This window comes from Trichophyton rubrum, assembly GCF_000151425.1.
Source record: "Trichophyton rubrum CBS 118892 genomic scaffold supercont2.2, whole genome shotgun sequence".
NCBI lineage: Eukaryota > Fungi > Ascomycota > Eurotiomycetes > Onygenales > Arthrodermataceae > Trichophyton > Trichophyton rubrum.
This window is the reverse complement of record NW_003456427.1, coordinates 1,072,314-1,099,501: the sequence shown is the minus strand read 5'-3', so window position 1 is coordinate 1,099,501 and position 27,188 is coordinate 1,072,314. Positions and strand designations below refer to the sequence as shown.

The 27,188-nt window shown below is 48.6% G+C and overlaps 9 protein-coding genes across 9 annotated transcripts; 5 read left to right on the top strand and 4 right to left on the bottom strand.

Annotated features, from left to right (window-relative positions):
• Positions 1 to 190: 190 nt before the first annotated feature.
• TERG_11784 (extracellular metalloproteinase 5) lies at positions 191 to 813 on the bottom strand (the record flags this gene model as incomplete). The annotated part of the gene is made up of 2 exons (XM_003237193.2): positions 191 to 377; positions 449 to 813. The coding sequence occupies 2 exons, from the start codon at positions 811 to 813 to the stop codon at positions 191 to 193; spliced, it is 552 nt and encodes a 183-aa protein (XP_003237241.2).
• Positions 814 to 969: 156 nt separating this feature from the next.
• Positions 970 to 3,050, bottom strand: TERG_11783 (extracellular metalloproteinase 5). The gene has a single exon (XM_047750844.1). The coding sequence runs from the start codon at positions 2,403 to 2,405 to the stop codon at positions 1,923 to 1,925; it is 483 nt and encodes a 160-aa protein (XP_047605542.1). The 5' UTR covers positions 2,406 to 3,050; the 3' UTR covers positions 970 to 1,922.
• A 26-nt stretch (positions 3,051 to 3,076) lies between these two features.
• Positions 3,077 to 7,268, top strand: TERG_01962 (uncharacterized protein). Its single transcript, XM_047747835.1, has 2 exons — positions 3,077 to 6,237; positions 6,316 to 7,268. Exons 1-2 carry the CDS (start codon positions 6,025 to 6,027, stop codon positions 7,018 to 7,020), a joined length of 918 nt encoding a protein of 305 aa, XP_047603800.1. The 5' UTR covers positions 3,077 to 6,024; the 3' UTR covers positions 7,021 to 7,268.
• A 140-nt stretch (positions 7,269 to 7,408) lies between these two features.
• Positions 7,409 to 8,281, bottom strand: TERG_08711 (uncharacterized protein; the record flags this gene model as incomplete). The annotated part of the gene is made up of 3 exons (XM_003237191.2): positions 7,409 to 7,580; positions 7,728 to 7,966; positions 8,168 to 8,281. The coding sequence occupies 3 exons, from the start codon at positions 8,279 to 8,281 to the stop codon at positions 7,409 to 7,411; spliced, it is 525 nt and encodes a 174-aa protein (XP_003237239.2).
• Positions 8,282 to 9,756: 1,475 nt separating this feature from the next.
• Positions 9,757 to 14,781, top strand: TERG_01959 (uncharacterized protein; the record flags this gene model as incomplete). The annotated part of the gene is made up of 2 exons (XM_003237190.2): positions 9,757 to 12,896; positions 13,129 to 14,781. The coding sequence occupies 2 exons, from the start codon at positions 9,757 to 9,759 to the stop codon at positions 14,126 to 14,128; spliced, it is 4,140 nt and encodes a 1,379-aa protein (XP_003237238.1). The 3' UTR covers positions 14,129 to 14,781.
• Positions 14,782 to 16,112: 1,331 nt separating this feature from the next.
• TERG_01958 (uncharacterized protein) lies at positions 16,113 to 20,475 on the top strand (the record flags this gene model as incomplete). Its single annotated transcript, XM_003237189.2, has 2 exons — positions 16,113 to 16,238; positions 16,317 to 20,475. 2 exons carry the CDS (start codon positions 16,113 to 16,115, stop codon positions 20,097 to 20,099), a joined length of 3,909 nt encoding a protein of 1,302 aa, XP_003237237.1. The 3' UTR covers positions 20,100 to 20,475.
• A 111-nt stretch (positions 20,476 to 20,586) lies between these two features.
• Positions 20,587 to 22,540, top strand: TERG_01957 (uncharacterized protein; the record flags this gene model as incomplete). The annotated part of the gene is made up of 3 exons (XM_003237188.2): positions 20,587 to 21,724; positions 21,788 to 22,327; positions 22,394 to 22,540. The coding sequence occupies exons 1-3, from the start codon at positions 21,362 to 21,364 to the stop codon at positions 22,538 to 22,540; spliced, it is 1,050 nt and encodes a 349-aa protein (XP_003237236.2). The 5' UTR covers positions 20,587 to 21,361.
• Positions 22,541 to 22,706: 166 nt separating this feature from the next.
• Positions 22,707 to 23,727, bottom strand: TERG_11782 (uncharacterized protein). The gene is made up of 2 exons (XM_047750843.1): positions 23,005 to 23,727; positions 22,707 to 22,932 (listed from the first exon to the last, which is right to left on the bottom strand). The coding sequence occupies exons 1-2, from the start codon at positions 23,389 to 23,391 to the stop codon at positions 22,822 to 22,824; spliced, it is 498 nt and encodes a 165-aa protein (XP_047605541.1). The 5' UTR covers positions 23,392 to 23,727; the 3' UTR covers positions 22,707 to 22,821.
• A 314-nt stretch (positions 23,728 to 24,041) lies between these two features.
• TERG_01956 (uncharacterized protein) lies at positions 24,042 to 27,168 on the top strand. The gene is made up of 4 exons (XM_003237187.2): positions 24,042 to 25,396; positions 25,462 to 26,197; positions 26,270 to 26,358; positions 26,459 to 27,168. The coding sequence occupies exons 1-4, from the start codon at positions 24,582 to 24,584 to the stop codon at positions 27,123 to 27,125; spliced, it is 2,307 nt and encodes a 768-aa protein (XP_003237235.1). The 5' UTR covers positions 24,042 to 24,581; the 3' UTR covers positions 27,126 to 27,168.
• The last annotated feature ends 20 nt before the right edge of the window (positions 27,169 to 27,188 follow it).

The following is a 27,188-nucleotide window of genomic DNA, read 5'->3' as shown; positions in this document are numbered from 1 at the left end:
CAGTTTCTGGACAGGTCGATTTCCAGTATTGCGGATCTCGGCGCTTCGCCCCTGACATCTTATAGCGGTTACCCGGCCCAAATATATAGAACTTGGAGAATAGAAAGGAAGGTTGTATATTCAATGGTAAAGCTAACTATGTACAAGCATTAAGCCATGACCTCTGGGAGGCCTCGAAGCATTTCTTACACTACTGGCACTCCTTGGGAACGGCCTTGCTACCAGTTCGGTTCTTGGGATCGTATTTGGCACCAACGCCCAATCCACGCTTAGCAAAGGCCTTCCAGAGCTCACACTTGTTAGAGCCCTTGGTGAGGTTCATATCGGCATCGATAATGGCGTCGCGAGCCTGTACGAAAGTTGGTTTGCATGGTTGACTATCATTGGACATAAGTTAGTTTTGGCCCCATAGACCAGCGCAGAGAATGCAGGAAGGGGATCAACGTACATTGCCATTCCATCGAGCACGAGCTTCATGGCAAGGTATTTGCCATCATTGGGGACGCCGTTCTCAAACACGGGCGTGGGTCCGTCATTCTTGCCGTGCTTATCGATCAAGTTCCATAACACCTCGTAGAGAATAGAGCACCATACGGTTCCGATGGCATGCACTTCATTGTACTTATTACAGGATGTGTAGACCAATGGGTTGGTCTGAAGGTTAGTGGAATAAGGGTACAGTCTGTTACCCTTGGGGCTGTTATTGACCCATTCGCCGTGGACATAGTTTGCATTACGGTTGTCGTTTGGCTTGAGGCGGATGGCCGTTGCGAAGAAATCACCCCATCCTTCGCCCATGCCGCCAGACTCCATGCCATTGAGGCAGCCAGAATTGGCAGGGCCTCCGCAGAGACGGTTGGAAACTAAATAAGATAGGAATTAGTTTGATTCAATAAATGAGGTGAAGGATGCATCGAAGCTGGGCGAGCTATTTGACATAGGTGTCGGCTACAGCGTGAATAACGGTGCCGGCTTCGAAAGAGGAGTCGCGAGCTGGCTTGGCCTTGGTCCAGATATACACTCTCATACGCCCAGGCTTGCCATCGGGAGGGGTAGCAAAATTGGCATTGTTAGTGCCAGAGCCATCCTGAGCATTGAGAATGACAAAATCATTGCCTTTACCACCCTGGCCATGGTTGTTAACTTGGAAGTTGCCAGCTTTCTCCGTAAATCCGAGCATATAGTACAGATCGTGTACTATATTGGCAGAGTAGAATAGCTGTGTAACTGATGCATCGATATATGACTTTGGTGGGCTCATATTAGGCGCATAAGGGTACTCAAATTTGAGATTCTTGCTATTCGGCCGGTAGTTGTTGAGGTAATCCTCTCCACCATCGAAGTTGGCTTGTGCAATAGCGTTGTTGCCCCTAGTTGTGGTGTAGTTGGTCTTCCCATCGCTAATCCATGTGAACGGCGAGGTTTTGAGGTTCCAGGGGTTCTCAACGATCTCCCGCTTGCCTTCGGTGGGATCAGGGATAGGCCATCGGCTATTAGAGTGTATACAGGTTAGCTTCTATGTTTTTGCATTGGAGGGTTGGGACGTCACAATCCAGACCACTAGCGGTTGAAAAGACAGAGGAGAAGCATACTAGACTTGGTAAGTTGCATGGGAGACATAGTCGACAACATTGTGGACTTTGTCTGTTTCTTTAGCATCAACGTAGGATAGAAGCCAGTTATCGCCCATGTCAGTCTCCACCCTCCAGGTAAGGGCCAGGGTTCCATCCTCTTTCGCCATATAGCATAGCTTGCCCTGTGGATCGGACATGGCTCCCGAAGTCCCCACGAACATCACTTCATGCTCATTCATAGTCTGGATTGTCGCTTTATCGGCGTTTATAGGAAGGTTAAGGGCCTTGCAAGCACCATGGAAGGCCCGCATAGGACCAGAGAAGTCTCGCTTCTCAACCGGTGCCCTATCAGGAGCAGGGCCGGTGTAGAAGGAGTGTCCAAAGGAAAGGACTTTTCCGTCTTTGCCAATCTATTTTTGGCTGATGAGCCGCATTGGTTTGAAGTAAATACATGCAGTGCTTGGTTAAACTTACATTGACGTTGAAGTCAGCGTTATCGATATCCATGCCGTGCATCGTCTGGCGGAAGTATAAATGACTGATTCCGGACTCGCCAACATAGTGATCATCAGCCATACGGAAGGTCATGCCAGGCATCATACGCTTAACAACCTCTGTAGCGGTGTCAACATAGTTACCACCGCTGAGAGAGGCAATGGCGGGTTGTTTGAGCTTCATGTCATCTGAACTCATGTAGCTGGACCTGTCAGCCATGCGGTAGGCATCCAAGTCTACGCCTCGGCCAGCGAGGCTTGTGCTTGGCTGAGGATGCGCGACAACATGGAGCGGTAGGCTAAGAAGCCCGGCAGCGGCGAGGAGAAGACCGTGCATTCTGGGGATATCAAGAGAACCTCAAAAAGAAACTGGGCTAAGAAGATCTTGTGCCCTTTCAATAAGAGAGGGTTCAGTGTTATGTTCCAGAGGAAACACTCTTGGGGTTTATATAAGTTGATATCTCTCTCGCTCGATACATCCAATGCTGACGTTTTCTAGATGCTTGGTTCTCCTCCGCTTTTCTGCTGCTGGGGGGATGCTTGTATGACCGTTTGATCAAGCCTCTCCATTCACAGGCATCAGGCAAGGCCTCTGTCGCAAGGGGGCGTCGCGCCGCATGTTTCCGGCCAAGAGCGTCTCCGTGCCCATTGACACATGCTGATCAGCTTTCATGAAGGACGAATATGAGATCAAAAACCCAGGTAATTGATGCCCATGTATCCTGGAGAATCGTATATCTCGGAAGGCAAGGCCGATTATAGCCAGGGAATGCATTCCAGTGCCATAGCTACCGCACCAGATCGTGGGGTAACCGCTACTTTGCATGGTATAAATATAACTACAAGCCATCAAAGTGAGATAGACATGTAACTTTGCATGATGGATGCGAGATGACACCCGTTCAGCTGGGACAAGGTCTGTTGAATCTGTTCCCCACATGGGGAGAGGCAAGCAGGGCAGAAACGGGATGTAACCCCATAACATGCTTGTTTTGTCGGTCGAGCAAGAAAAAAAAAAAAAAAAAAAAAAACCAATATAAGGAGAACCCGTGCAAGATTGCAAGCATAGCCTTGTACAAGCTCAGACGTGGCAGACTTGCAGTTTCGGCCGTGGAGGAGGGACGGATAAACGGCCTTGGTCTTAGTAGTTATCTGTTTGGCAGTCCTTCGTTGGAGCCGCAGATCGAGATGGGGATGAGATCAGCTGCCAAGCTCAGCGCCCCTGAAGACGAAACATTCTCGAACCGGCTTCTGACTATTTGCTGGATGTGATACTGGAGATGTGATACCTCTGTCTGATGGCATGACTTGCGGGATAAGATCACTGAGAGGCACGAAAAGTGAAAATATTCGCTGTGGGCATGTTTTAGCGCCGCGATTCGTAGGGATGTTTTTCCTGCAGTAGGAGCCTAGCAGGTTTCATACTTTGTCAATGTACATACCAACCATGGATGGAGTGCTTACTGGCATGACGTTGTCAGCGATTTGAGAGGATGATACCTGTCATCGTGATCAAGTACTGTAGACACGGAGATGACTGCTCAAGTCAGGTTGATGTCCAAGCGATGACCACGGTACCGATGTGGGATGTAGGGATATCAGCAAAGGATATCACCACCAAGACCTCGTGTGGTTTCTCTTACCAATCGGTTTGGTCTGTTGCTTGTCCCGAGAAATCTTTCATACCCTGTCAAGTCCGCCGTTTAGGGCCATAACCCCGTATCAATACGGAGAACCTCCCTGCACACATGCAAGGCTGCAAATCCCGTTCGACGCAGCCGTTCTTTGTGGCTTAGAGGCAGTATTATTGTGCTGTCAGAAGAATTATTATTCTTCAGCGTATCTTTACCTTCTTTGTGCTTCATGCCCTCCGCGGAAATTAGTGTTGTTTGACCCGAGTGTAGTCGAATGGCTGATACTGCAAGATCACTCTTTGCAACTTTCAATCCAAATCCCGGGCTGCACTGTCTGAGTTCCATGCATATTACATGATAACTTTTTATCTGAACATATTTTGCATTCAGTAAAGCCCTGGCAGGTTTATGGGAGCAATTTCATGGCTCTTCTGGTGCCGACACCCTTTCGAACAGACGATTCTGGAGATAATAGCAAAGGCCACAGCCTAGAGTGCCGAGTACTTGACGCTGCTGTACTTTAAAGCTGTGCTTTGTTGTTAGCTCTTAAACCCATGATTCTTAAAAATCGCTAACTGCGTTATCGAAGTTTTATCTCTGCCCCAAATCCTTTAAAAACTTATATACTTGGTTGCTATCAAACTCATCGGACGTACCTGCAACGACTACCCAGCTATGAAGACCGGTCATAGTCACGATTGATAGCAATATCACATATTTCTGTAAGCCTCGTCCCGTTTATCTCACCGTTCATGTTGACTTCACAAAACTTGCTTTCATTAGCTTCGCCTGCCAGCCATGACTGCAGATATCCCAGCATTGTGTCCAAATTCCAAACGCCATATAATGCTCTTCCTAACGGTGTCTTCACGTTGCGGACAACATTGTACCAACCAAGAAAAAGACGTAGATTGCAGAGAGTGGCCGGGTAATACTACCGCCGAGCTTGCGATCAAAAGAACTCTTGATCGAATTTTAGAGCAAATGGATGTCACCTCTTGGGACAATGATCATATGTGCTCTCCGTGGGTGTTGGTCGATGCGTAGTCCAGGTTATCCTAGAGTTTCCTAAGGATTAGTGATATCGAAGTTGCTGGCCCAGCTGTCGTATTTGATATAACTGATACCAGACTTCCGTTGTTACATCCAGGAAAACTGGCACAGAAATATTAGTATCAAGGTTATAGCCAGTATTTTGGTTCTTGGGTCTCCCAGTTCGTCTCATGGGTTGTTGACCCAGGTTATCCCTAGCTGACACATCATTGGTATTCAGATTTTCCTTGGATATTTGTTTTTATGGTTTTGGCAAGGATCACACAACAAAAGCAGCTTGACTGAGCACGCGGGAATTATGAAAGGTTATGATACAAGCTGGTCGCACTCGTACGATATCAGTATGGCCCAAATGATGGACTCAAGTCATATGTTTGGCTGGACAAACCTGCCAAAAATAAAGGAAACCACTCCGAAGGTTGTGATAACATTAAAGTTTCGGGAAGTTTATTAGTAATTACAATTAGCGCGTTACATAATTATCGGAATCTTGGCCTTTTGAAGATTCGAACTTCTATAGAGGGTCGTTCGGTTAGCCAACTACCTGAACTGTCTCCTCGCACTCAAGACCTTAAGTCAGTGATATGCTTAATGAACCACCATCTGCTACAGTTGCTTGAATGGTCAAATCTTATAGCGGCATCACTTTATAGCCAAAGATTTTTGAATGAGTCAGCATAATCTTCTTAAAGCGGCGAAATACTTATCTAAATCTGATCTAGCTCAAGTTTTGAAATGAATTACGGAATAATCTATCACCAAGGAATTGAGAAGAAGCTGTGCATAGCAGCATTGCTCATGGACTGGAACCTTTTTGAAGCTGATGGAGGCCTAGTGCAAAAATTAGCTGCAAGATGGCATCGACCTTTGCCTTTGGTTTTGGAGGTGACGATATAGAAGACTTGGAAGGTGTCTCTGATACGGACCAAAAGGCACCAAGTGTGCAAGGAAATAAAAATGATTTGATATTTGACAAAGCAGAGATGCTTAGCCTTGAGGATATGGTTAGTATCAAATCCCGATGTTCAATTATTAAAATATAACATGGTAATAGGAGATTGGAAAGGGACAATAGACAGTGTAAAGTACTGTCATGATACCTTGTCCCACTTAAGCATCTTTTACCACTCTATACAATTATATCACCGTTTTGCTTAATTTCTTACTAATTCTTTATAGCTCGCTTCTCTCCCGTCTCAACTGGAATTTAATACGCAGCTGATAGGTTCAGAATCAGAAGATCCGTTTCTAGTTGCTCGCCGAGAACTAATGGATATCCGCGTTCAACTAATGGCTGAACGAGATATGCTGAACGAGGGCGAAGATTTACTGGTTGGTTTACAGAAAGACGACATTAAACCTACTGTATATGAAGGAGGATTCAAAACATGGGAATGTGCTTTGGACTTGGCAGCTCTCGCATCTCACAGCCAAGAAGGGTTTGCATACTTAGATAGCGGGGGTGAGATTACCATCATAGAGGTGAGGAAGTGAAGCTTACTTTGCAAGATCCCCCGTGCAAGACCCTATTACAAATGTTCTTAAGGCTAATATCAATAGCTTGGAGCTGGCACTGCCATCCCTTCTCTATCGTTATTTCGATGCTTCTTAAAACATGGAGAGGCGAGACGTCGCAAAGTGCGCTTTGTACTTGCTGATTATAATGCTACAGTCCTGAAGTTAGCTACTTTCCCGAACCTGCTACTAACCTGGTATATAACTCGCCGAAGTTCGCCAGAAGAAAATAATAATATCCAGACTGATCCTGCTGTTGATCCTTCGCTAGAAATCGATCAAAGCCTTCTAGAAAGCTTTGTTCGGGACTTATCGGATCATAATATCACACTTTCATTTATATCTGGGGGTTGGTCTCCTGAGTTTGTCGGCTTGTGTCTGGGCAGGCAGGAAAATATGGAAGACGAGGCGATGAGTGATCACCAACAGACTACAATGAGGCGCAGGACACTTATCCTGGCGAGTGAAACTATATACTCTCCGCCTTCGCTACTCCCATTTACAGAAACACTTGTGTCGTTGATGCGTAAAGCGCTTTCGGGCGAAGGACCAAGCATTGCTCAAGGTCATCTTCCCGTCCGAGCGTTAATATCAGCGAAGAAAGTGTATTTCGGGGTTGGCGGAGGGGTTAATGAGTTCCTAAGCACTCTTAGGGACGTCGGAGGCAGTGATGAATTTAAGGCGTTAACTAAGTTAACGATCTCCGACGCTGGAGTAATGAGGACAGTCTTGGAGATCCTCCCTGGGTAATGGGTTGGCTTGAATAGCCTACAGAATAAGGCGAAGAAAAAGGAAAAATATAGGACACACCTTGGGCTTTCAAAAAAAAGAGTGTCTGGCCTCAAAGAGTATTCGCGATGATATCTTTTATGTTTCCTTTTTCTCACCTTTGGCATGTGGAAGTGCAGGGTATTGCTGTACATACATACAAAGTACGTGTCTTTGCTAGATGACCAATGGGACAACCAAAATCTCGGGTATGAAATTTTGAATACAACCGGGCGCATCGAGTACTCAAAAATAAAAGATAAGAAACTGACGTTTTTATCATATGTACAGTGAGTCATAGTCACCACATTCAGGGTGGTGAAAATACCTGGGATCTAAAATCAGGAGGGAAAACAATACATAATATATTCTAAAAATATCTTCCATCTTCGTACAGGGACTGGACCTTTCCGTCCTTCATGCGTCCTACTCTCGCCTTTTCCATATCCGCTTGACGCTTTTCGTAGTGAGCCACAACAGCGGAGAGGTCCCCAGACGACCTGCCAGGGGACATGTTTATAGGAGAGCCAGTATTGAACAACCTAGAGACATCAGAGTTAAGCGATCAGTTAGTGACGTGCAGATAATCGCCCGAGAAATTCAATCGGGGTAAATGACGTTATAACGCAGCATGTATGTTTGACGGAAGATGGGCGTGCAGAGCCGTAAAGATATGCAAGGCAACGTACTCGGGGAAAGACATATCAATAGTCAGTGGAGGATTCTGACTGTGGAACAGATGGCGGTCTGCGGCTGCTTCTTCAATTGCCCGGGTGTGGAGAGCGTTGTTTCGTTCCAGGACAGCCTCACTGGCAGTGAAGGTCTCGATGACACGGGTCAACCATGGCTTTGAGCTGGCATCAGACGTGGAGTATTTGTAGAGTGCCAGACCGACGGGGATAGAGGCGACCGCGATGTAAAATCCGCGCTATGGTATCAGGCATGAAGTGTCAGTAGTGGCAAGTATCTCGGTATACGTTCATAGAAAACCGGCCAATTGAAACAATCATCCGCCACAAAGCTGCCGGAGCAACATATAGCATGATCCACATGTCCTAGAGTACTCTTACGCCTTGGGCCGAGATAGTTATCATGCCGGCCGGCGATGGAGGAAGGGGGCAAGACGTACTCCGAGGTGTTCGTTGACGGGTTCGTGGTGTGCGGAATGCGAGTCGAAACGGCGGGGTTGGCGCTGAGCCAGGGCGCGCCTCGCCGGAGCGGTAGCTCTCCTGGCAAGAAACATGACTGACGCTTTCAATTGGGGCGAGAGCAAGGCCTGGTCGACGGTGTCGCGGAAATGCGTCTGTTCCAAGTCCTTCTTGCTGCTTGGAGCTGCGTTTCTCTCGGGTGAGGTTGAGATAGTGACACGTGACTATTTATGATGACTAAGCTCAACACCAGAAAACTTTCTTTTTGCTTCTTTTTCCGACTTCAAACATCAAAAAAGCAAGACAAGCACCGAGAGATACAGCAAGATACAGCAGGAATACAGGCTTCCTACGCCGTACAGAGGAAGAACGAAGCCTTCTTGGGGAAGACGGCGAGGAATATGGTGCAAGATGCGGAAGACGGAGGCTAGGAGTCTCTCGTCGTCGCCTCGCGGACCTGATTGGCGATCGTGGGCGTGAAAAAAACGAGGCGGGAGTTCGAGATGGGGCTGCTGCACGCACAATTGGCAGGGCGACAGACGGTTTGTTGTCGTTTGGGCTTCGATGCTGCTGCAGTCGACTGCTCTTGAAACGCATCCATCCCTTGACTCCCGCACGCTGAATGGCCAGCGAGAGAGAGGGATGGCCTGCTCTCGTCGTGTTGGCATTCCTTCTAGTACTCTGAACGGGGCTTCTCGCAACTGTTGTTACTATTTCACGACTCTGCGGTTGCGACCGCCTGCATCCACATCGCTACCCGACTAATGCACGGTGAGTTACGGTGGGCAGAAGTCGTACAGAAAAATAGGTTTTGTATAGTGATATTTGGTGCCCAATTTTGCCAGGGGGACCGCTGCCATTGGCTTCTCGTCATCTTTATCCTGGATCCGGAGTGAATTGTTGCTGGATCACCCTTGACGTGGGTGCAATCCGATGCATTGCGCACACTAAATTTTGGCTTGCCCTCTTGTTTCCCAGCCGATATCTTCGAGTCACCGGTTCGCTGAAGTATTAGTTGCTGGGACTGTGCCCTCCTCGAGCAGGTTATTACCTGGTCGATTTCCCCTTGGGAATATTTCCTCCCCCAGAAATATTCTCGCTCACTTTGCATCCACGACGCTTTGATTTTTGCATTTCACGACACCAGCGTTCCTGTTTCATTGCTATTTTCTGTACTTTTATTATTCTCTTAGCCCTTAATATCCATATCCTCTCTTTATATTTTTTTACGAATTATATCCTTGGGAATATCTATCGCATCTCTCGACATTATTCTCGTTGCAACTCAAGAATTTTTTCTTAACGACCGACACCGGAGTTTGGCTTTCATATATTTTGCACAGGACCCTTTATACTTCCAGCACCTTCGAATCTGTCTGCTCTCGGCATACCATTAGGCATTAGGGAAACAATTGCTTGTCTCTGAAAGCAATCCTCCCAAACGCTTTCCCCGCCTATAAGCTCTTCACTTACCACGAGAATATCAGAGTCTCGGTGAACAGCCAGAACAAAAGTCCCAAAGCCTCTACGAAACCGGCTCCTCATTTGGTTGTTATAGCGCTGGGTAACAATGGCTAAGAAGGGGGCAAAGAACAAAGACAAAGAGACCAAGGCCAAGGGTGGCAAGGGAAAGGTTGCGAAAAAACAGCAAAAACAAAAACAGGAAGAGGAGGAAGAGAAGGTTCAGACCGAACAGCAAGCTCAGCAACCCGAGGATGACCAAAGCACATCTGTAGAATCAGAACAAGCTCAGTCACAAACCGAAGATCCACTCCAGAATCCTGAGGAGGACTCGAAGTCTGATGAGGCTGCACAGCCTGTTGAAGACTCAAAACCTGAGGAAGAGTCAAAACCAGAGGCTGAGGTAATACTCGAAGAGCCAACAGCTGAGGAAGAGCCTAAGGTCGAAGAGGAACCTAAGACTGAAGAACCGAAGGTCGAAATTGAATCGACTTCCGAAGAACCCAAGCCTGAAGAGGAGGCTAAGGTCGAGGAGGTGGCGACTGAAGAGTCCAAGGTTGAAGATGAGCCTGTTGTTGAAGCTCCGGCTGTTGAAGAGTCACCAACAACTGAGGAGGCACCTCTGGCTGCGGAAGCACCAACACTAGAGGAGACCGCTCAGGTTGAAGATGCACCTGTCGCTGAGGAAACATCTCCTGTAGAGGACGTAGCAGCGAATGAAGAAGCACCAATCGTTGAGGAACCACCTAAGCTTGATGAAGAGCTTAAGGCTGAAGACGATCTCAAGGTCGATGAAGCACCGAAGGCTGAAGAACCGCTTGACGAGGAAGAAACAAAAGCGGATGGTCAACTAGGCACGACCGAGGAGACAATACCTGACGAGCCCCAACCCGCGGAAGAGGCTGTTTCTACAGAAGAAGCAAGCCCTGAAGAGGCGGCACTCGAAGAAACAAAGCCTCAGGACGCCGCACCGGAAGTCGAAGAGAAGTTCGAAGAAGCAGCGCCTGAACCTGGGACACAGATTGAAGAAGACAACTTCGAGGAAGCAATACCAGAACAGGAGGCAAAGCTGGAAGAAAGTGTGGTTTCAGATGCTGTTCCGCTTCCAGAAGAGGTTCAGCAGGAAGGAGACAAACAACCCGAACAAGCAACTGAGTCAGTGAAAGAAGATGAAAGAGGTTGGGACGAACAAGAGCAAGAAGAACAAGAAACTGTCATAGAGGCTCCTATTGCTCAAAAAGCTCCTTCACCGTCTCCAGCTCCCTCTCAAGCCCAGTCGTCTCCCTCGAAAAACCCATCTAAACCTCCTTCGATCATCCAAAGTCTTCCTCCGCTGCCGAGATCCATTACTTCTACACCATCAAACTTGAGCTTGAGCCAGGCCTTCCCATCCCCAAAGCTCTCCTCCTCAGGGAGTCAAGGCAAGCCCGGAGGAAAAAGCACGAGCACGGTTGCAGGGGATGAATTCCAAGAAGCTGAAGAAATAGTTCCTCCAGTCGCAACCAATACCTCACATAAAGGTCGATCTGCTTCACCTCGATCTCAGTACGATGTAACTGACAGTGACTACCAAACTGCTTACGGGTCTGCCAAAACACCCACCACTAGGGCTGTATCAAACGGAGCATATTCACCATCCGACGTCCCTTTACCTTCACCTTCTGTATCAGAAGCCAGGACAAAATCTGCTTCTCCCCCGGGACCTTCTTACGAATATACCCACCAACCGCAGCCTATACCTGCAGCCGCACCACACTTCGCCTATCCCTATCCATACGCCCATCTTTATCAGCAAAACCCCAACTACCCGAGCAGTCCAGTCATGGAACAGACACCGGCAAATGTGGTTACTCCTCAGTACTCACCTGTTATGCACCCTTCCCCACAGCCAAACTATGCAACTTCTTTCAGCCAGCAGCAAGGAAGGAGGGCTAGTCGATCATCGAGAAGCCAATACGACTATTATTTTGGAAATACATCCCAATACCGCTCTGCTAGGGAGTCCATGTCTCAACCTACTGAGAATGGAAAGCCACACTTGAACGGTGAACGTGACCTTGCCGACACGGTTAATCTTCTACATCGCATACAAAATGTTATCCCTGACCTTAACAAACTTGTTGTCAGCTATCGTGAGGCACAGAGTCAATTGTCCGCCAGAGAGGCCGAAAACAAGCAAATCGAGGCCCAGCATGAACAGGCTCTCCTGCACAAGGAGTACTATATCGAAGCCTTGCAGAACCAGATGAGAAAGGTTGCCAACGAACATGCAGAGGAGTGCTCCAAGCTGAAGGGTAAAATAGGAGCCCTTGGAGTTGAACTCAGCGATCTGCAAGAGAGAAATAGAAACACCGAGGACACATTAGTTGAGACTCAAAAGGCAAGGGACGAGCTGCTTCGTGCTCGCGATGAACTGGAAAGCGAGGTTGATCATATTCAGAAAGAGATCGAAGCAGCCCGCGAAGCACACGAACGTGACGTAGTGAGACTCAGAATGGAGGCTGAGAAGTCAGAAGAGAAAGCGCTTGCTGAGCAGAAGGAAAGGCTAGAAGACCTATTCCAGGAAATCAAGAATGAAGATGACAGGATTGCTGCTGAGCATCTCAAGGCTCGTGAGGATGAGCTTCTGGGCCAGCTGGCAGCGAAGCAGGAGGAACTGGATGCCAACGAGGTGGCACTCAAGTCGAATGTGGAAGAGCTCAAGATCACCCAGGAAGAACTGGATGAGAAGAAAGCTGAGCTTGCGGAGAAATTCTCGGAGCTCGAGGCCCTCAAAGAAGGGTTGGCGAATACGAAGAACGACCTTGAAGCCAAACAGCTGGAGTGCGAGTCTAGACAAAACGAGCTTGAACTTACTCGAAAGGATCTCGAGGAGACCAAGCGTCATCATGAGGAGGAGCTCTCCGCCTTGAGAGACGCGTTGGACATCCAAACCAACAATGTCAGGGAAATCAAAGAGCGCTTGGCCAACATGGTCCTCGAACACCGCAACCAAGAAGAGACCTGGCAGAAGGCCCGCGAAGGTTACGAGGCCCAGCTTAGCGAGAAGGCTGAAGAACTGAAACTCAGCAACGAAGAGAAGGAAGTGCTCGAACGAGAAGGTCTGGCGAAGGAGGAGAGACTCCAGAGCATAGTAGAGGAGATGCGCCAGACTCATAATAACCTGAACAAGGACCGTGAGAGGTTGAAGAAAACGCTACATAGCCTTGGAGAAGCGACAGACATGAAGATGAAGGGAGACTCGTTCTTGTAAGTCAGTCGTTTCGGTGTATATGAGATATGACTGTATTGCCTTTGCCCACGAATTCCCTTTTTATGTCGTTCATGTAGATGGCAGGCTTCAGTAGCATGAGGTGGGCCAGACCAAAAGTCGTCGCATGTTTTATCTTACACTCATTCTTTTTTTTTAATATTTCGTTTGCACAATAATCAACATCTTTTTGGGTTCATGGTCTAATTTATTCTTCTTTTCTCAATCTAGCATTGAGTCCTTTGCCGAATTGTCGCGGCTTATCGTCGAGGTATCCAAGACTTACTTCACCTACCTCCCTATTGAACCACCACCGGATATCCTCGCCAAGATCCCATCTGATATCCCGCAATTTTTGGACAATACCCCAGCATCCCGAGAGCTCCGTGCTGCCTATGTGCAGCACGTCATTTCCAAGACCCTGACCTATAGGATATTCCAGCCTTTCCTGTTCACCCTGGGAAGACGATACGATAAGGCAGACACCTTTTTCCAGATGCTTTCTATCGACATCCGCCGCAAATCCGTTCGACGCGAAGCTTTCTGGCGACAGCAGACACTTAAGGCAGCATACACCACTTCTGATGCCAAACAGGCCATCAATGTCGTCGCGGCTGTTATAGTTGATGAGATTGTTGACCATATCCGCCACTTCACAGACCCAACGCATCTCGACGCCTTGTTGACAAATGTCCGAAAGATTGTCAAGCTCGCAGCAGAGACATGGCGATTGGCTCGCGTGGAACGAGAATTGATCACAGCCACTATGCCGTCAGCTGAGGACGAGCAGACTGCAAATGAAGAATGGGAAGAGTTCGACTATGAGTCCAATGCACCATTGCCAGGGGGCGAAGGCACAGCTGAGCCGCCGCTGACGCCAAAGAAATTCCGCCGTCCTCTTCTCCGAATGCTTCCTCGTATCTTCCGAGGAGCTGTGCATGAAGATTTCCTCACTGAGGATGACCATGAAAAGGCGTCTCCCTGCACATACCTCCGAGGAGTCATCTTATATAGTGACTCTCCCTCCGTCTTGGCCAGACGGGCTGAGATGTTCAAGAAAAAGCCAGAGGCGGTTGGAGTGATTGACGATGCAGAGGATGCGCGACTGCGAGCCGCATCTGCCACTCCGCCTAACGCTAGCGGGAGGAGCCCTTCCCCGAAAAGCCCTACTGGGAACCGATCGCCCAGATCAAGAAGATCAAGGGAGAGGGCCTTTGGCCATGATGACTAGAACAAGGGTAGGTGGGAATAAGGCTGAAGCTGGTTTTTCCCTATCATCGGCATCTATCATGTCATATTGCGTCAAATGTTTCAATGTGTTTCATGATTTCGTATTCAAATTTTCTATTCTTTGTTTCTTTTTCAATTTATCTCCAGATCGCGTTTCTATCTTCCATTTGAAGTTTGACGTTACGATATTTCTTCTTTATCTTTGGAGCGTTCATTTACGGTGTTTCTGTTTCTCTGCATAGCATTGCACGTCCATCGGTATGGCACTTGGTAATTGTACAATTGACGACAGGGTTTGCTATGGCCACGGAGTTAGAAAGGCGAGATAACGATTTACTGACTTCTTTATCTTTTATTCATATGGGTTAATTTCTCCTATCAACTAGTTAGCTATTCATCATGAGCCACTCCGTAGAGATATACCAGATTGCTTTTCAGTGTATCATTCTCGCCCCTTTCCCACACCTGTGGCGCAGTTAATCACCATCGGTCACTCTTCATCTACCTGTATCTGCCTTGGGCGTGGACGGGGAGAACAGGCTTAGTTGCCGGCCCGCCTTGACCTTCACTCCTTACTTACGCGAGACCTCCCACCCTCCATCTGATCTAAATACTCCGTACCCTTCCGAAAGACCATCAAACGTTAAGGCAAACACACGGATGCTATCTTGGTCGGCCTCTCTTCTCATTCCCCCTTACTCCCTCCCCCCCCCCTCTTTTTTTTTTTATAGATTTAAGTCGGAGGTGGTTAGTTAAGGTTGCGGATCATGTGACGGCCCGTCCTCCCCCTGTTGTTAATTTTGACGTCCAACATCGAACGTCCAACTGCTTTCTTGTTGTGCAGCAAGCAGATAGCATCTGGGCAGCGGACGACGGAGAAGAAGAAGAAGAAAGGTGGCAAGGCGAATAATGGACTGGGCTGCTCTGTCATTTATGACTGCATGAAAGGGCCAAAGAGCGTACTGGGCGTTCCCCCGAATCAGCCGCGTGCTGCGCCATTCCTTCGCATTTGCTGGGCGAGGACCGACGGGGAGGATTAATAATTAGCTCGCAATGGCTTGCAACTAAAGGCTTCAGCCAAGCAGGACACGAGCAGGACCGACAAATCGCATGGGAGCCTGTCTGCGTGCAATCCCGCCTGACGAGGTCCAGTCCAGCGCTGCCCGATATTCTCTCCGTTGGATTGAGCATATCTTCCCCTCTGCTCGCCAATAACCTCAGCACCGCTCTCGACCAGCCCAACTCCCGTATTCTCATAACAATACATCCAGGAGGCTGGAGGTACTCCGTACGGAACAGGGAGAAAAACGAAAACAGGAGATCGATTGGCCCGAAGTTTCTGTTGGTTGAAGGCGGCTGCTGGATCAATCAGATTAGGTGGAGTCGCCTGTGCCATTCCCGCCTCAACCACTGGATTCTCTCGAAAGTCCCATTTATCCTCCCCATTATTGTTATTATTGCGGTGCACGGTACCGTACCAACCTTGATTCGCACCCAACTTCTCTCGCTCTCGTACCTCCAGCGACAAACATATCCAGCTTCATTCTAACAGACTCTGGCAGCGGGATTCCTTTCGACGGCTCTCTACCGGCCTTTTGTTGGTGTAGCCGCGATTAGCGATATTTCTGCTACTGCTGTTTAATTTTTGCTTGAGAGGTTCCCCGAAAAAGCACCTCGTATCTACGGAATAGGCCGTTTGGCCATTCATCGCATTCCATCATATTCCTCCTTCTTTCGGCCATGTTTCCATTCTGCTGTTGAGGCATTGTATCATCCTCTGCCATCTCGTTGCGCTTGCTCACACGGACCGGTAAACGTTCGCGAATCGGTTGACAAGGCTGTGACCGTCGCCATCGACTCTTAGCCCAGGCAGCACTCGATCACACCAAACGAGGAGCCTAGTGCAATCAAGCGGACGCAGGACAGCAACCATCTGGGGCCTTTCACTCGGCCTCCTTTGGGAATAACGCCTAAGTATCTAAAGAATGTCGACAGGAGCCTCCAAGCAGGTATCCAGTATAGATCGAGGTCTACCTGTTCTAGGGGAGGAGAACTTTGATGATCCGTTCTTGAACCAGCTCTCTGACGCTGAACTATCCGGACTCCATCAGGTACCGACACCCTCTTCCTACTAGGTACAATCAAAATAAACGTAGAGGCAAACTTCTTTTTAGCTAACAACGAAATAGACAACTCCTGGCTATTTCTCTGATTCATCGAACCATTATCAACAACCAGGAGTTTCTACAAACCACAGTGACCTCACATCACCCTCTTCTCAGCTAGATTTTCTGAGCTCTACCGAACACACTGAGCACGGTCTAAGTGACTTCACACGCTTGACTTCGCCAGACTTTGATGCTCCGTTCTTTGCCTCTGCAGACCCGCATTTGAAGGCAGAAGTGGCGGATGATACTAGCGTGCTCTGGGTCAACCCTCACGATATAGATAAGAATTCACCGAACGGAAATAACTATACACCACAGAAGAGATATGTCGGAGCTGGGACTGGAGCTTCGCAGCTCCTGAGTCCTGTACCCACAAATACACCAAGTCCTATAATTAACCCACAGGTTGATCAGCGTGGGCAATACTCAACCAACGAACAAACCGCCGTTTCCCCCCAGTCAATGACGGGTGATAAACCGTCGCGAATGACTGCCATCTCGTCCCATAACCCCCCTACACTCATCACCCCCAATAATACGAACAAGTTGCACCCTTCAAATATCCAGCCTAGTATGGATCACCAGGCCAGCCCTATTGTGAAGGTATCGAGCTTCACCCGAGGCGATTCTCCTTCAAGAGCGGGCGACCAACTAAACCACGCACCAAAGCAGTCCACAATGGATTGCGGACGCCTCTCTCCTGCTAGGGAGACCCGAGAAACCTTCTTTGATAGTGACGATGAAGATGAAGATGAAGAGGAGAACGATAACCATAATAGCCAGAAAAAGCCTTTCTCGATTCCACCTCCCGCAACACGGCTTGATGATGGTAGTTGGTCCAGAAATCCAACTACTGGACATGGTGGATTGGACCCCACCGCAGGGGAGGATGTTTACGTTCCAAGTTTAAAGGAGTTAGCCGCGCAACGGGAGAGAGATGAGAGGAACGCCGAGGTTGCACAATGGATAACGCATAGCGAAGCACATGGCGATGTTGATGACAATAAGCTTTGGAACTTCCGGTCCCGGCGCAAAAACAAGTCTGATAAAAACAAACGGCGGGCTAAGAGCGCTGGAGACCCTTTCTTAGGCGCACAAGACGGTTTCAGTTCTAGGTTTGCCTATCAAGATTTTGACGACTCTGCCATCCCCGGCCCTGGAGTGCTTATTGATGAGGATAGTGGCATGGAAGATGATGAAGATGACTCCTCTGCTGCATCATCCAGTGTTCCAGAGTCACCCCCAGCCAGCGTCCATCCCGAACTTGTGGACGATGATGAATATAATGCTCCTACTACTATCCCTGATGCAGAACTTGAGCCTCTGCCAAATCAATTTCTTCGCGCTCGACCATGGCAGGATTCAATAAGGAATACCCGTGATGGTACCACAAAGTTCCAACCTACAACATCCAATGCTGCTATTATGCGCTTCTTAAAACGGGCTGATAGTACCGACACTGCTTCTCGTGCTGCCACCTGGGGAACGCGCGGTCCAAGTGAATGTGACGTTGAGAGTATCATTGGCCCGAACGGTCGGTTTAGCACAATCCGAATTAGCGAGAAGAAAAAGGACAAGCCTATAAGGAGAAACAGCCTCCTTGAACACGCGAGAGGATTTTTGCCCAAACGGAGCAATAGTAGCTCGAAAAGAAAACATCAGCTGGATTCTAGTCAACGAAGCCTAACACCAGAGCAACCGCCTACATCATCTTCTGACGGCGCTGCACAAAGCACCAGCTCCCTTGTACCTCAGCGCAAGTCCAGCTTTAATAAGGGCAACAAACATAACACAGGAGGTGCTATACTTGCAATGACCGGACAAATGGCTACCGTTGGGCGTGGAGGAGGTGTTGGTGTTCCGTCACCCGCGGTGACAGCTTCAAACACTCCTTGGAGCCATATTAAACGACGCAGCCGAAGCAAAAGTGACCTCACCAAAGGTGAAAGCCCCGGAGGTTTACTTGACCTTATAGGAACTCATGGAGGACCGCCTATTCCTACTCTTGCCTCCCCGAAACAAGGGAAGGGGACCAGTGCAAGCCCTCTTCAATCGAGATCTCCTCACGATAAACCTGAGGAAAATGATCTCGAAGGAGACGACGACGATGATGATATGGGCAACGAAAATGGAGTCACGATGGAGTTCCCGGTTCGATCTGACCCCATTGTGCCAACACTTGAAGGATTCAAAACCCACGTCAGACAGCTTAACCCTCGACTGCAGCCTGCATTAATCGAGAGAATTGGGCAAGAACAAGTCCGGCGATATAAGAGATTGGTCGAACTAAGATTAAAGCACACACAAAACGTTAGTAAGAACAGCTGCAGTGCGGGAAAGCACTGTTTTGCCCAAGGAGGTGAAGCCGTCATGTTGCCACCTAGAACGAGCCCCAAAGACCCCGAAGCTACATACGCTCAGTTCCAAGTTCCTGGAGCGGCGGTTACTCCCGAGGATTTGGCATCTTTCGGTGAAGGTGCTATCACGCCCGCCTTATTCCCCCCGGGGGTTCCTCTACCACCTGTCAGGCGTCTTCCTGCCGAGTTTGAGTGCTCCCTATGCTTCAAAGTTAGAAAATTTTTGAAACCTTCCGATTGGACAAAACATGTTCACGAGGACGTCCAACCTTTCACTTGCACCTTTCCAGACTGCACGGAACCAAAGTCATTCAAGCGAAAAGCTGATTGGGTGCGACACGAAAGCGAACGACATCGCCATCTAGAGTGGTGGACATGCAACATGCCAGACTGTTCCCATACGTGCTTCCGCAAAGACAATTTCGTCCAACATCTTGTTCGGGAGCATAAGATGCCTGAGCCAAAGGTGAAAGCAACAAAGATCAAGAGCAAAAGTCAGCAACAAGATGGTAACGGCAACTCTCATGAAGCCACTTCCCATGCCCAGGCTGTAGAGCAGGTTTGGAAGCTGGTCGAGATTTGCCGCCAAGTTACGACTAAGCAACCGACGGACGAGGCCTGCCGGTTCTGCGGAAATGTATGCAATAGTTGGAAGAAATTAACAGTCCATATGGCTAAACATATGGAACAAATCGCAATGCCCGTGCTGGAACTGGTTAACGATAAAACCTCCAGTGGAGGTGCCATTGGGTCTTTGGGCCACGCAGCGACTACACCACAATCCCAGAGGAACATGTGGACTCCAACTAACCACGCGAACCATAGTGTAGAGAGCACGCAGACCACTCGTGCACCAAAGCCCATTACCTACGGTACCGATGCTCTCTTGACTGAGGCATTTGGACTCCCTCGTGAGCCGGTACCGAGGGAAGCACCCCAGCAGCAAACCCTTGAATATGCAGTCTTGTCGCGAGCCAACCTAAAGCAGCAGCAATACTCAGTTGGGCGTTCATACACCATGTCTCCGTATCTGCAAGCCCAACAACACTATCATCAAGCGCAGAGTCACACTCATAAGCAATACTCCAACCACCTCAATTCCGCCTCGTACCCTCCGGCCTTCTCTACTCTACCTCAGGACCAACAATCCATTAATGGACTTCCCATGCTCCGGCCCCTTGCAGAACAAGGAGAACCTGCTATATCTGGCAACGATATGTACGGCGATATGGGTGGCATATCTTCCAATGCACCAATCCTAGACACTAAGTTCGAAGGGGAGCAAATCTTCGCTTCCCCGGTCGATAATGGATCTTATATGTATGCGTCGACGGGCCAGGAGGCCTTAGAATACAGCATGGGTGATAATGGGATGACCTATCACCCCATGATGAACACCGTAAATTCTGGATTCATACAAAATCCGCAATATAATCATGGGAGCTAGTGGCTGAAGCCAAACCAGGGCGTTTTGGCGAAGTGATCTTTTTTTATTTTGGTGTATTCGATAATTTTGGGGAGTTTCCTTGATAACATGTTGAATCTTTTCGCCTTTTGACCCCATTTTGTAAGCTTCTATTTCTGATTCTTTTTTTCTTTTCCTAATGATGTCTTGCCTGACTTGTTTGGAAGTCATAACCTCAGCAACCGCTCACCCCTATGTCCCTGAATGTGCTTTGGATAATTTACGTACCAACATTCATATAATATCACTGGTTCTCAATTGATTTAGCTATATATTCTCCATCGTTTCGTTGACGATAACCATGGGGAGGGCTAGGGAGAAGGAGTTTGACTCGTGCAATCCGCCAATGGCTGGTGGTTGCTACCGCCACCACCCATAGGATAGGGGTAGCAACTTCTTCACAACCCCCGCATCGGGCGAACGGAAACCAGATACATTGGGCCCTTACTTTTTTTTTTTTTCTTTACGGGCAGAAATAAATTCCACACAGGTTACAGAAGACATGGCCTAAGCACATAGCTAAGTCGTCATCTCTGGGGAACTGAACGCTGACATCTCTTTACGACAAACCTCACGGGGAATATGAGTTTTGCAGCGTCAAAGGGTTATCCCTGAATAGTCACCATTATCAATGCGGAACTCCCAGGCTTTGATTCCCGAGTTGATCGTCACGACGCCTTTCATATAGAGTTTAAGCTCCGGCTTGGATAAGAATCAATTAAACCATGGTATGCTGTGGTCCCTCTCGTCTCATTCGCATCTCCCCTTTTCATCTGAGGGTTCCGTACGTCCTAATGCAATTTGGCGACATCCCGAATCGCTATCCGCCATCTCTTATATACCAATATTAACTATTTGCTCCAGTATAATGGACGATTCTTCGGAGCTCTTCGAAGTCTCAGGGGCAACGAGTATGTGGTGAGGTCTGATAGTCTCCAGAAGGCAGTCGCACAGAGAGAATTGGCCATGTCGGTTGGCCCCTGAGCTTAAACTCAACAGAGTTTGATAGAAGCTTGGTTGAAGCTTCGGTCCCGTTCATCCATACCTCGTCGAAACGCTCTCTGGTCAGCGAAACGCTTGCATACCGCAAACGCTGGTGATCCTACTGGCGTAGGTACGGAGCATGGGCGCCAACTGATACCCCTTCATTCTAGAGACGTCTCGGGTCGTCCGATGCCACATTACTGGTTCGTGCGTGGACGGGGCGGCATGTCTTCATATATAAGGGTGCCCGCTGCTGGCTTATGGCCCAATCCCCCAGCTATGCTCAAGCAATTCGTCCACTCTTTTTAACTATGTTTTTTTTTAAAGGCGTTCTCGCCGTCCTCTCTTTTTTTTCTGCAGTAAATGCTGCTCCGCTTATAAAACCCAACAATGTTTCAGCGAAATATATTGAAGATTCCTACATCGTACTTTTGAAAAGGGATATCTCCCATGATGACTTTGAGTTGCATAAAAGATGGGCCAGCGACGTTCACAAAAGGGACGTGGCTAAAAGAGGTGTCTCATTTTCTGGCATTGGGCATTCCTGGGCTACGGGCTCTTTTAGGGGATACAGCGGAGTCTTTAGCCGCGACACCATCGAAGAAATAATGAAACATGAACATGTATGACACGTTGCGGTATATTCTCTTGCGTAAAAGGCCGTTGGCTAACTGTCCCTACGATAGGTTGCACACGTCGAGCGAGACCAAATAGGTACATCCCAGGGCTGGGTCACGCAGTCGAATGCTCCAAACTGGGGACTTGGACGTCTTTCAAACAGCAATCCAGGAAACGCCGATTACACCTACGATGAGGGTGCTGGTGGAAATGCAGTCGTCTATGTTGTTGATTCCGGCATCGACGTCATGCACCCAGAGTTTGAGGGACGCGCAACTTGGGGTGCAAACTTCATTGACAACAACAATGTCGATTGCTGGAACCATGGAACGCACTGCGCAGGTATCGTTGGCAGTGTGTCTTTTGGCGTTGCAAAGCGTACAGCAATGATTGCCGTCAAGGTGCTGGATTGCAACGGCCAAGGGCCTTACAGTGCTTTTATTGCTGGACTCCATTGGACTATAGATCACGCCCAAAATAATGGTTTTGTCGGCAGAGCGATTATCAACTTTAGTCTTGGTGGTGATAACTCACCTGCAGTAAATGCGGCACTGGAGGAGGCCCAGAAGGCTGGTATCTTTGTCTCAGCAGCAGCTGGAAACCAAGGCGTGAGTCATATCCTTTTACTAGCAGGAGTAGCTTATCACCTGGCAACTAACTTCTGATAACTATAGACTGATGCGGGGAGAATCACACCCGGTGGCGCTGGCCTGGTCTGTGTTATTGGCAATTCGGACGGTAGCGACTACAGATGGACTGGGCAAGGTCCATCGAACTTTGGGCCCAGAGGTGAGTCAGGTCTCCCTTCTGCATCCCTGTAAAGCGCAAAAACAGGAACTATCCGGTCTTTTCGTAACAAGTGCTGACTGCTACAGTTGATGTATTTGCCCCCGGCACTCAAATCCTGTCCACCATCCCCGGGGCGGCAGCGGTGTGATGACGGGCACCTCCATGTCTGCTCCTCACGTTGCTGGCCAGGCTGCTATCCAAGTATCTATATCTGGTGGCGGCTTTGATCTGAAGGTTGCATGCGCCTTCTTCAAGAAAGCTGCATCTGCGTCCGTCAAGAATCCTGGGCCCAACACCACCAACAGGCTACTTGTCAACGGAGCCAGCGGGACCAAAGATCCAAAGCAGGGTGAGAACCAGCCGAACAAACCCCCAGGCCAGGACGAACAACCAGGCCAGAACAAACCCCCAAGTCAGAACCCACCTCCAAGTCAGAACCCACCTCCAGGCCAGAACAAACCCCCAGGTCAAAACAAACCCCCAAGTCAGAACCCACCTCCAGGTCAGAACCCGCCTCCAGAACAACCAGCTCCAAGCCCACCTGTAAATCCAGGCGGTGAGCCAAATCCAGGTGGTCAACCAAATCCAGGTGGTCAACCATATCCGGGAGATCAAACAAACCCTGGCAATTCAGGCCCGTCGTGGTGGATGCCATCCGGCGGCCTGAATCCGCCAGCATGGTGGAACCGTCGACCGTCATTTGGGGGCTGGAATAATCGGCCAATGTGGTGGAACAGGCCTCTCTCCGTGTGGAAGCTGTGAGCGGATGCAGCAAAAGCAGGTTTCTCTCTGATTCGCTTCCTCTGTAGATATTTAGACGCGAGCGGGCCTCATATTCTTCCAGAGCCCCGAGAGCAAGCCTCTCGGTTCTCACTCCATTCATTATCAATCACCCATTCCTCATCTAAGTGTATAAACACCATTTAGCTCCCTTTTAGTTCTAGAGTACTGTGTACAAAAGTTTCAATATACTTTGCTTCAGTTCGTTTGTGTCCGCTTTCTACCTATCCTATCTTTCAGCAGACTCAATCAGCCAAAGCTACCTGGCTAAGCCCCCTTCGCTGCCCTGGGTTTGTTTGATATTGAATCTACATTTTGTCACTTTTGCACTGCCTCTTGATCAAAAATAAACAGCGAATCAAAAATCTACACCAGCAGCCAATAGAAAAAGGCCACTATCCTTACTGCCTTTTACCATTGGCTGCTTTTGACGAAAAGGCTCGTCTTTATGCAGTCTGCCTTCCGGCATCTCTTTTTCCTGCGCTCTGATTGGCCAGGCCACCCTCTCAGCCTCAGACGCAAAATGCGCTGCCTTTTCTCGCCTGCAGCGACGCCGTCCTGATTGGTTTTGCGGTCTCGAGGATGCTGGATGCCTTGCCAGGGAGCTGCCGGCGCCGCTGAGGACGGTGGAAATAACTAGCTGATAGTTATTTGAGCGTCGCTTTTTCCTGGTTGTAAAATCCCCCAGCAAGATGTTGGGCGACTTCACTACTCTCTACCGTCTTCTCCTCGAAGGAAGACTCCCCCCCTATTTGCCCATCGTCTTGCTTTCCCCCTGGCAGGAGGTGAGAGAGAGAGGAGACCCTCCTGGCTGCTGCAGCCTTGCGTCCTCCGTACTACTTCTCTTCGTCTCTCTCCTCCTATCAAAAAGGGAGCAGAAGTGGGTGAGATCTTTGACGTCTCAAACCTCATCATCGACCGTTATCGAGGATCCCGAAGAGTATTATATGAGACTCGAGTTATCTATATATACACACATATAATCCCTTCCTCAGCTCCCATATAGTGGTCGAGTGTCAGTCTCTCTTCTCTCCGGATCTCTTTGGCAGATTTGATGACCCTGCTCGATGCTGAGTATGCTTACTCGCTTGACATACTCGTCTTCGCCCTGACGCCCGGGGTCTGCAAAAGCATCGAACGGTGATGCGAGATATAGTTCCACTCTCTTTGGATAGCATATTCCCTTTCTTTCTTTCTTTCTTTCCTTTCCTTTGCTCGAAGCTCAGTTTGATCATAGTCGACCAAGACATTCAGATCCTATAGTTCTGTTCTTTCATTGCAATTAAACAGACCATGGGCCGCAACGACCAATCCTTCCTAAGCCCTTTCCTCCCACACACTGAGTTTGCCTCACCCACGCAGACGTTCCAGGAGACTGACAGAAACCTGAATGTGAGCCGGATTGACCTTCTTCAGGGGATCCGGCAAGATGATGGTTCAGTACAGCAGCCTCAGTTATCATATCCCTCATCTGTCACCATTCCCGGGCTTGAACCAACTACACAGCCCACTACTCCTTTACAACATCCTGCCGGTGATGTGCAGCAGCCTTTTTATGGGCAAGGTCAGACCCTGGCCGGGTCTCCAATCTTCCCTCCCCAGCCCAATATCACCAATATATCCCCTATCAGTGTCCCGGATACCCGTCCGCTAAACTACTTTTCAAGCCAACGCAATCCACCACTTGGTAACGGTATCACGTTCGCAGATATAGCGCAACAGTCACAGGTATATGGTCAACAGTATCACTTCCCTACACCGCAGACGGCAACTCCATATGCCGGCCCTACTGGGGGTACCGAACTTCGGACCCGGTCCCTTTCAGATTCAGGGTATATGTCCAGGATTTCAGGAATATCTGGCAATACTTCGTTCCAGGGAACTTTGGCTAACATACCCCAGAGCCCTCAAACGGTATCGTTCAATCAACTTATTCAACCAGGATTCACCCCTGGTTCGCAGTATACCCCTGATCCCCAACCGGAGACAAGCTCCCTCCTCAATGAGCCAGCCTCGCAACCTAAGCCAAGAAGGAAGAGGAAGGAACGCAAGGTTTTTTGTCCAGAGAAAGATTGTCCCTGGACGGGCCGCTGCCCATCAGAACGAAAGTAAGTTGGAAATACATGTCTTGTAATATAGCTCACAGGAATACTAATATTACTGGCGTTCTTAGAAAACATATCCATCAAAAGCATACAAAACCGCATGCATGCGACTTCTACGGCTGTACTATGACATTTGGCTCCAATAGTGACCTGAAAAGACACAAGGAAAGCCGTCATCCATCCGAGCGTACTCCACAGTACAAATGCTTTGCAACAAAAAAGAAGTCATGCCTTGAAAGCACTCATATATTTACAAGAAAGGACAATTTCAGAACACATCTTGTCAAAACACACGGACTTACTGAAAATGAGGTGGCCGAACATATCGTCTTATCCAACAAGTGGCTCTTTGACACCAAAAGGGGATCAATGGAAACGCGTGAGAAGACTCTGCAGTCTCCAGTCCAATTTGACGATCACGTCCAATCTACTCACCCTCAACCGCAATATCCTGCCAGTGTTGATATGAATCTATTACGACAACTTACTCCCGCAGACTACAATCCAGTAGAAGATGCTCTAGGGGAAGAGGAGTACCTTGATATGGCTAGAAGATTAGAAGACGATATGGAAAGCATTATAAGCAACTTTTGCAAAAGTAGTGGCGACCTCAGCATACCCGGTATTCAAGAACCTGTGGACTACAATGGACCGAGCACCACACCTGGAGATTCATATATAAACTTGGCTGACAATCTAATTGCCCGCAGTTCAAACCAGCAGACATCGTATCTTCCTCAAATTGAGAACTCCGGTGAAAGGGAATGGTCTCTGAGAGAAGTTGAGCGGAACTTTCAACAACCCGTAAGAGTTTTCCGCAATCTTTCTTAGCCATTCGACCCAGCCCCCCATCTCGCTAATCACGTTATCGTCTAGACTACCGCGCAAACAGTTGTTGAAAAGGAGAAATATCCATGTGCCGAGCCAGGCTGCAATGCTTCTTTCAAAATTCCTTCCCTCTTGAAGTAAGTTATCTGTTTTTACAATACTTTTTATCATTGTGGGGAAATAGCCCTTATCTACAATCTTATAACAGTCAGACTAAAGATGTTGTCAAAATTCCAGGAAGCACAGGAAACGGCACCGTAAGCCTTACGGTTGCACATTCAAAGATTGTTACCAGACATTTGGCAGCAAAGCCGACTGGAAACGCCATGAATCATCACGCCACTCCCACCTTGAGCGCTGGCGCTGTGGTGACCCAGATATTACAGACTCCTCAAGAAGTTGCGCTAAAATGTTTGAGCGTAGGAGCTCGTACGAATTCCATCTTAAGGTCCATGGGATCGACAATGAAGATGAAATATTGCAACGTCTTAATGGAAATAGGATAGGAGGTGACTGCCAGTTCCGATTTTGGTGCGGTTTTTGCAATGCTTTAGTGCCCGTATTTACCGAGGGTTTTGCTGCCTTGATTGAACGATTCGATCACATCTATAATGAACACTTTGAAAAGGGGCAAGATATCTCCAGCTGGGTTCTCCCAGATAGTCATCTTACCAAAGGTGAAGCAAAGCCACAGTCTCTTGGAAGGGCCCTACAGTACGCTGCCAGCGCGACGGAAACCACAATATCTGAGAGTGTTGATAGCAAGTCGCTTCTCGAGGATGTACCAGAGATAGAAGAGACCGGCGCTGCCCCTTTACAACGTAACGTCCGCCAAATTCGAACATTCCGCGCAAGCTCAAGAGGAGACGTTCGCGAGTCTCTATGTCACCACCTAAGAGCCTGAAGAGCGACGTGACATAGCAGGCAACTCAGAAGCCCATCTGCCCTACAGCTGAAGTAGCCCTGA

Bases quoted from the DNA above. Each gene is read 5' to 3' on its own strand.
- TERG_11783 (XM_047750844.1), bottom strand. From the start codon at position 2,405: ATGCACGGTCTTCTCCTCGCCGCTGCCGGGCTTCTTAGCCTACCGCTC.
- TERG_01962 (XM_047747835.1), top strand. From the start codon at position 6,025: ATGGATATCCGCGTTCAACTAATGGCTGAACGAGATATGCTGAACGAG. The intron at 6,238-6,315 runs GTGAGGAAGTGA...TAATATCAATAG, and splicing joins GTGAGATTACCATCATAGAG to CTTGGAGCTGGCACTGCCAT.
- TERG_11782 (XM_047750843.1), bottom strand. From the start codon at position 23,391: ATGAATGGAGTGAGAACCGAGAGGCTTGCTCTCGGGGCTCTGGAAGAA. The intron at 22,933-23,004 runs GTGGGTTCTGAC...TCTGACTTGGAG, and splicing joins AGGCGGGTTCTGACCTGGAG to GTGGGTTCTGACTTGGGGGT.
- TERG_01956 (XM_003237187.2), top strand. From the start codon at position 24,582: ATGGGCCGCAACGACCAATCCTTCCTAAGCCCTTTCCTCCCACACACT. The intron at 25,397-25,461 runs GTAAGTTGGAAA...TGGCGTTCTTAG, and splicing joins CGCTGCCCATCAGAACGAAA to AAAACATATCCATCAAAAGC. The intron at 26,359-26,458 runs GTAAGTTATCTG...TCAAAATTCCAG, and splicing joins AAAATTCCTTCCCTCTTGAA to GAAGCACAGGAAACGGCACC.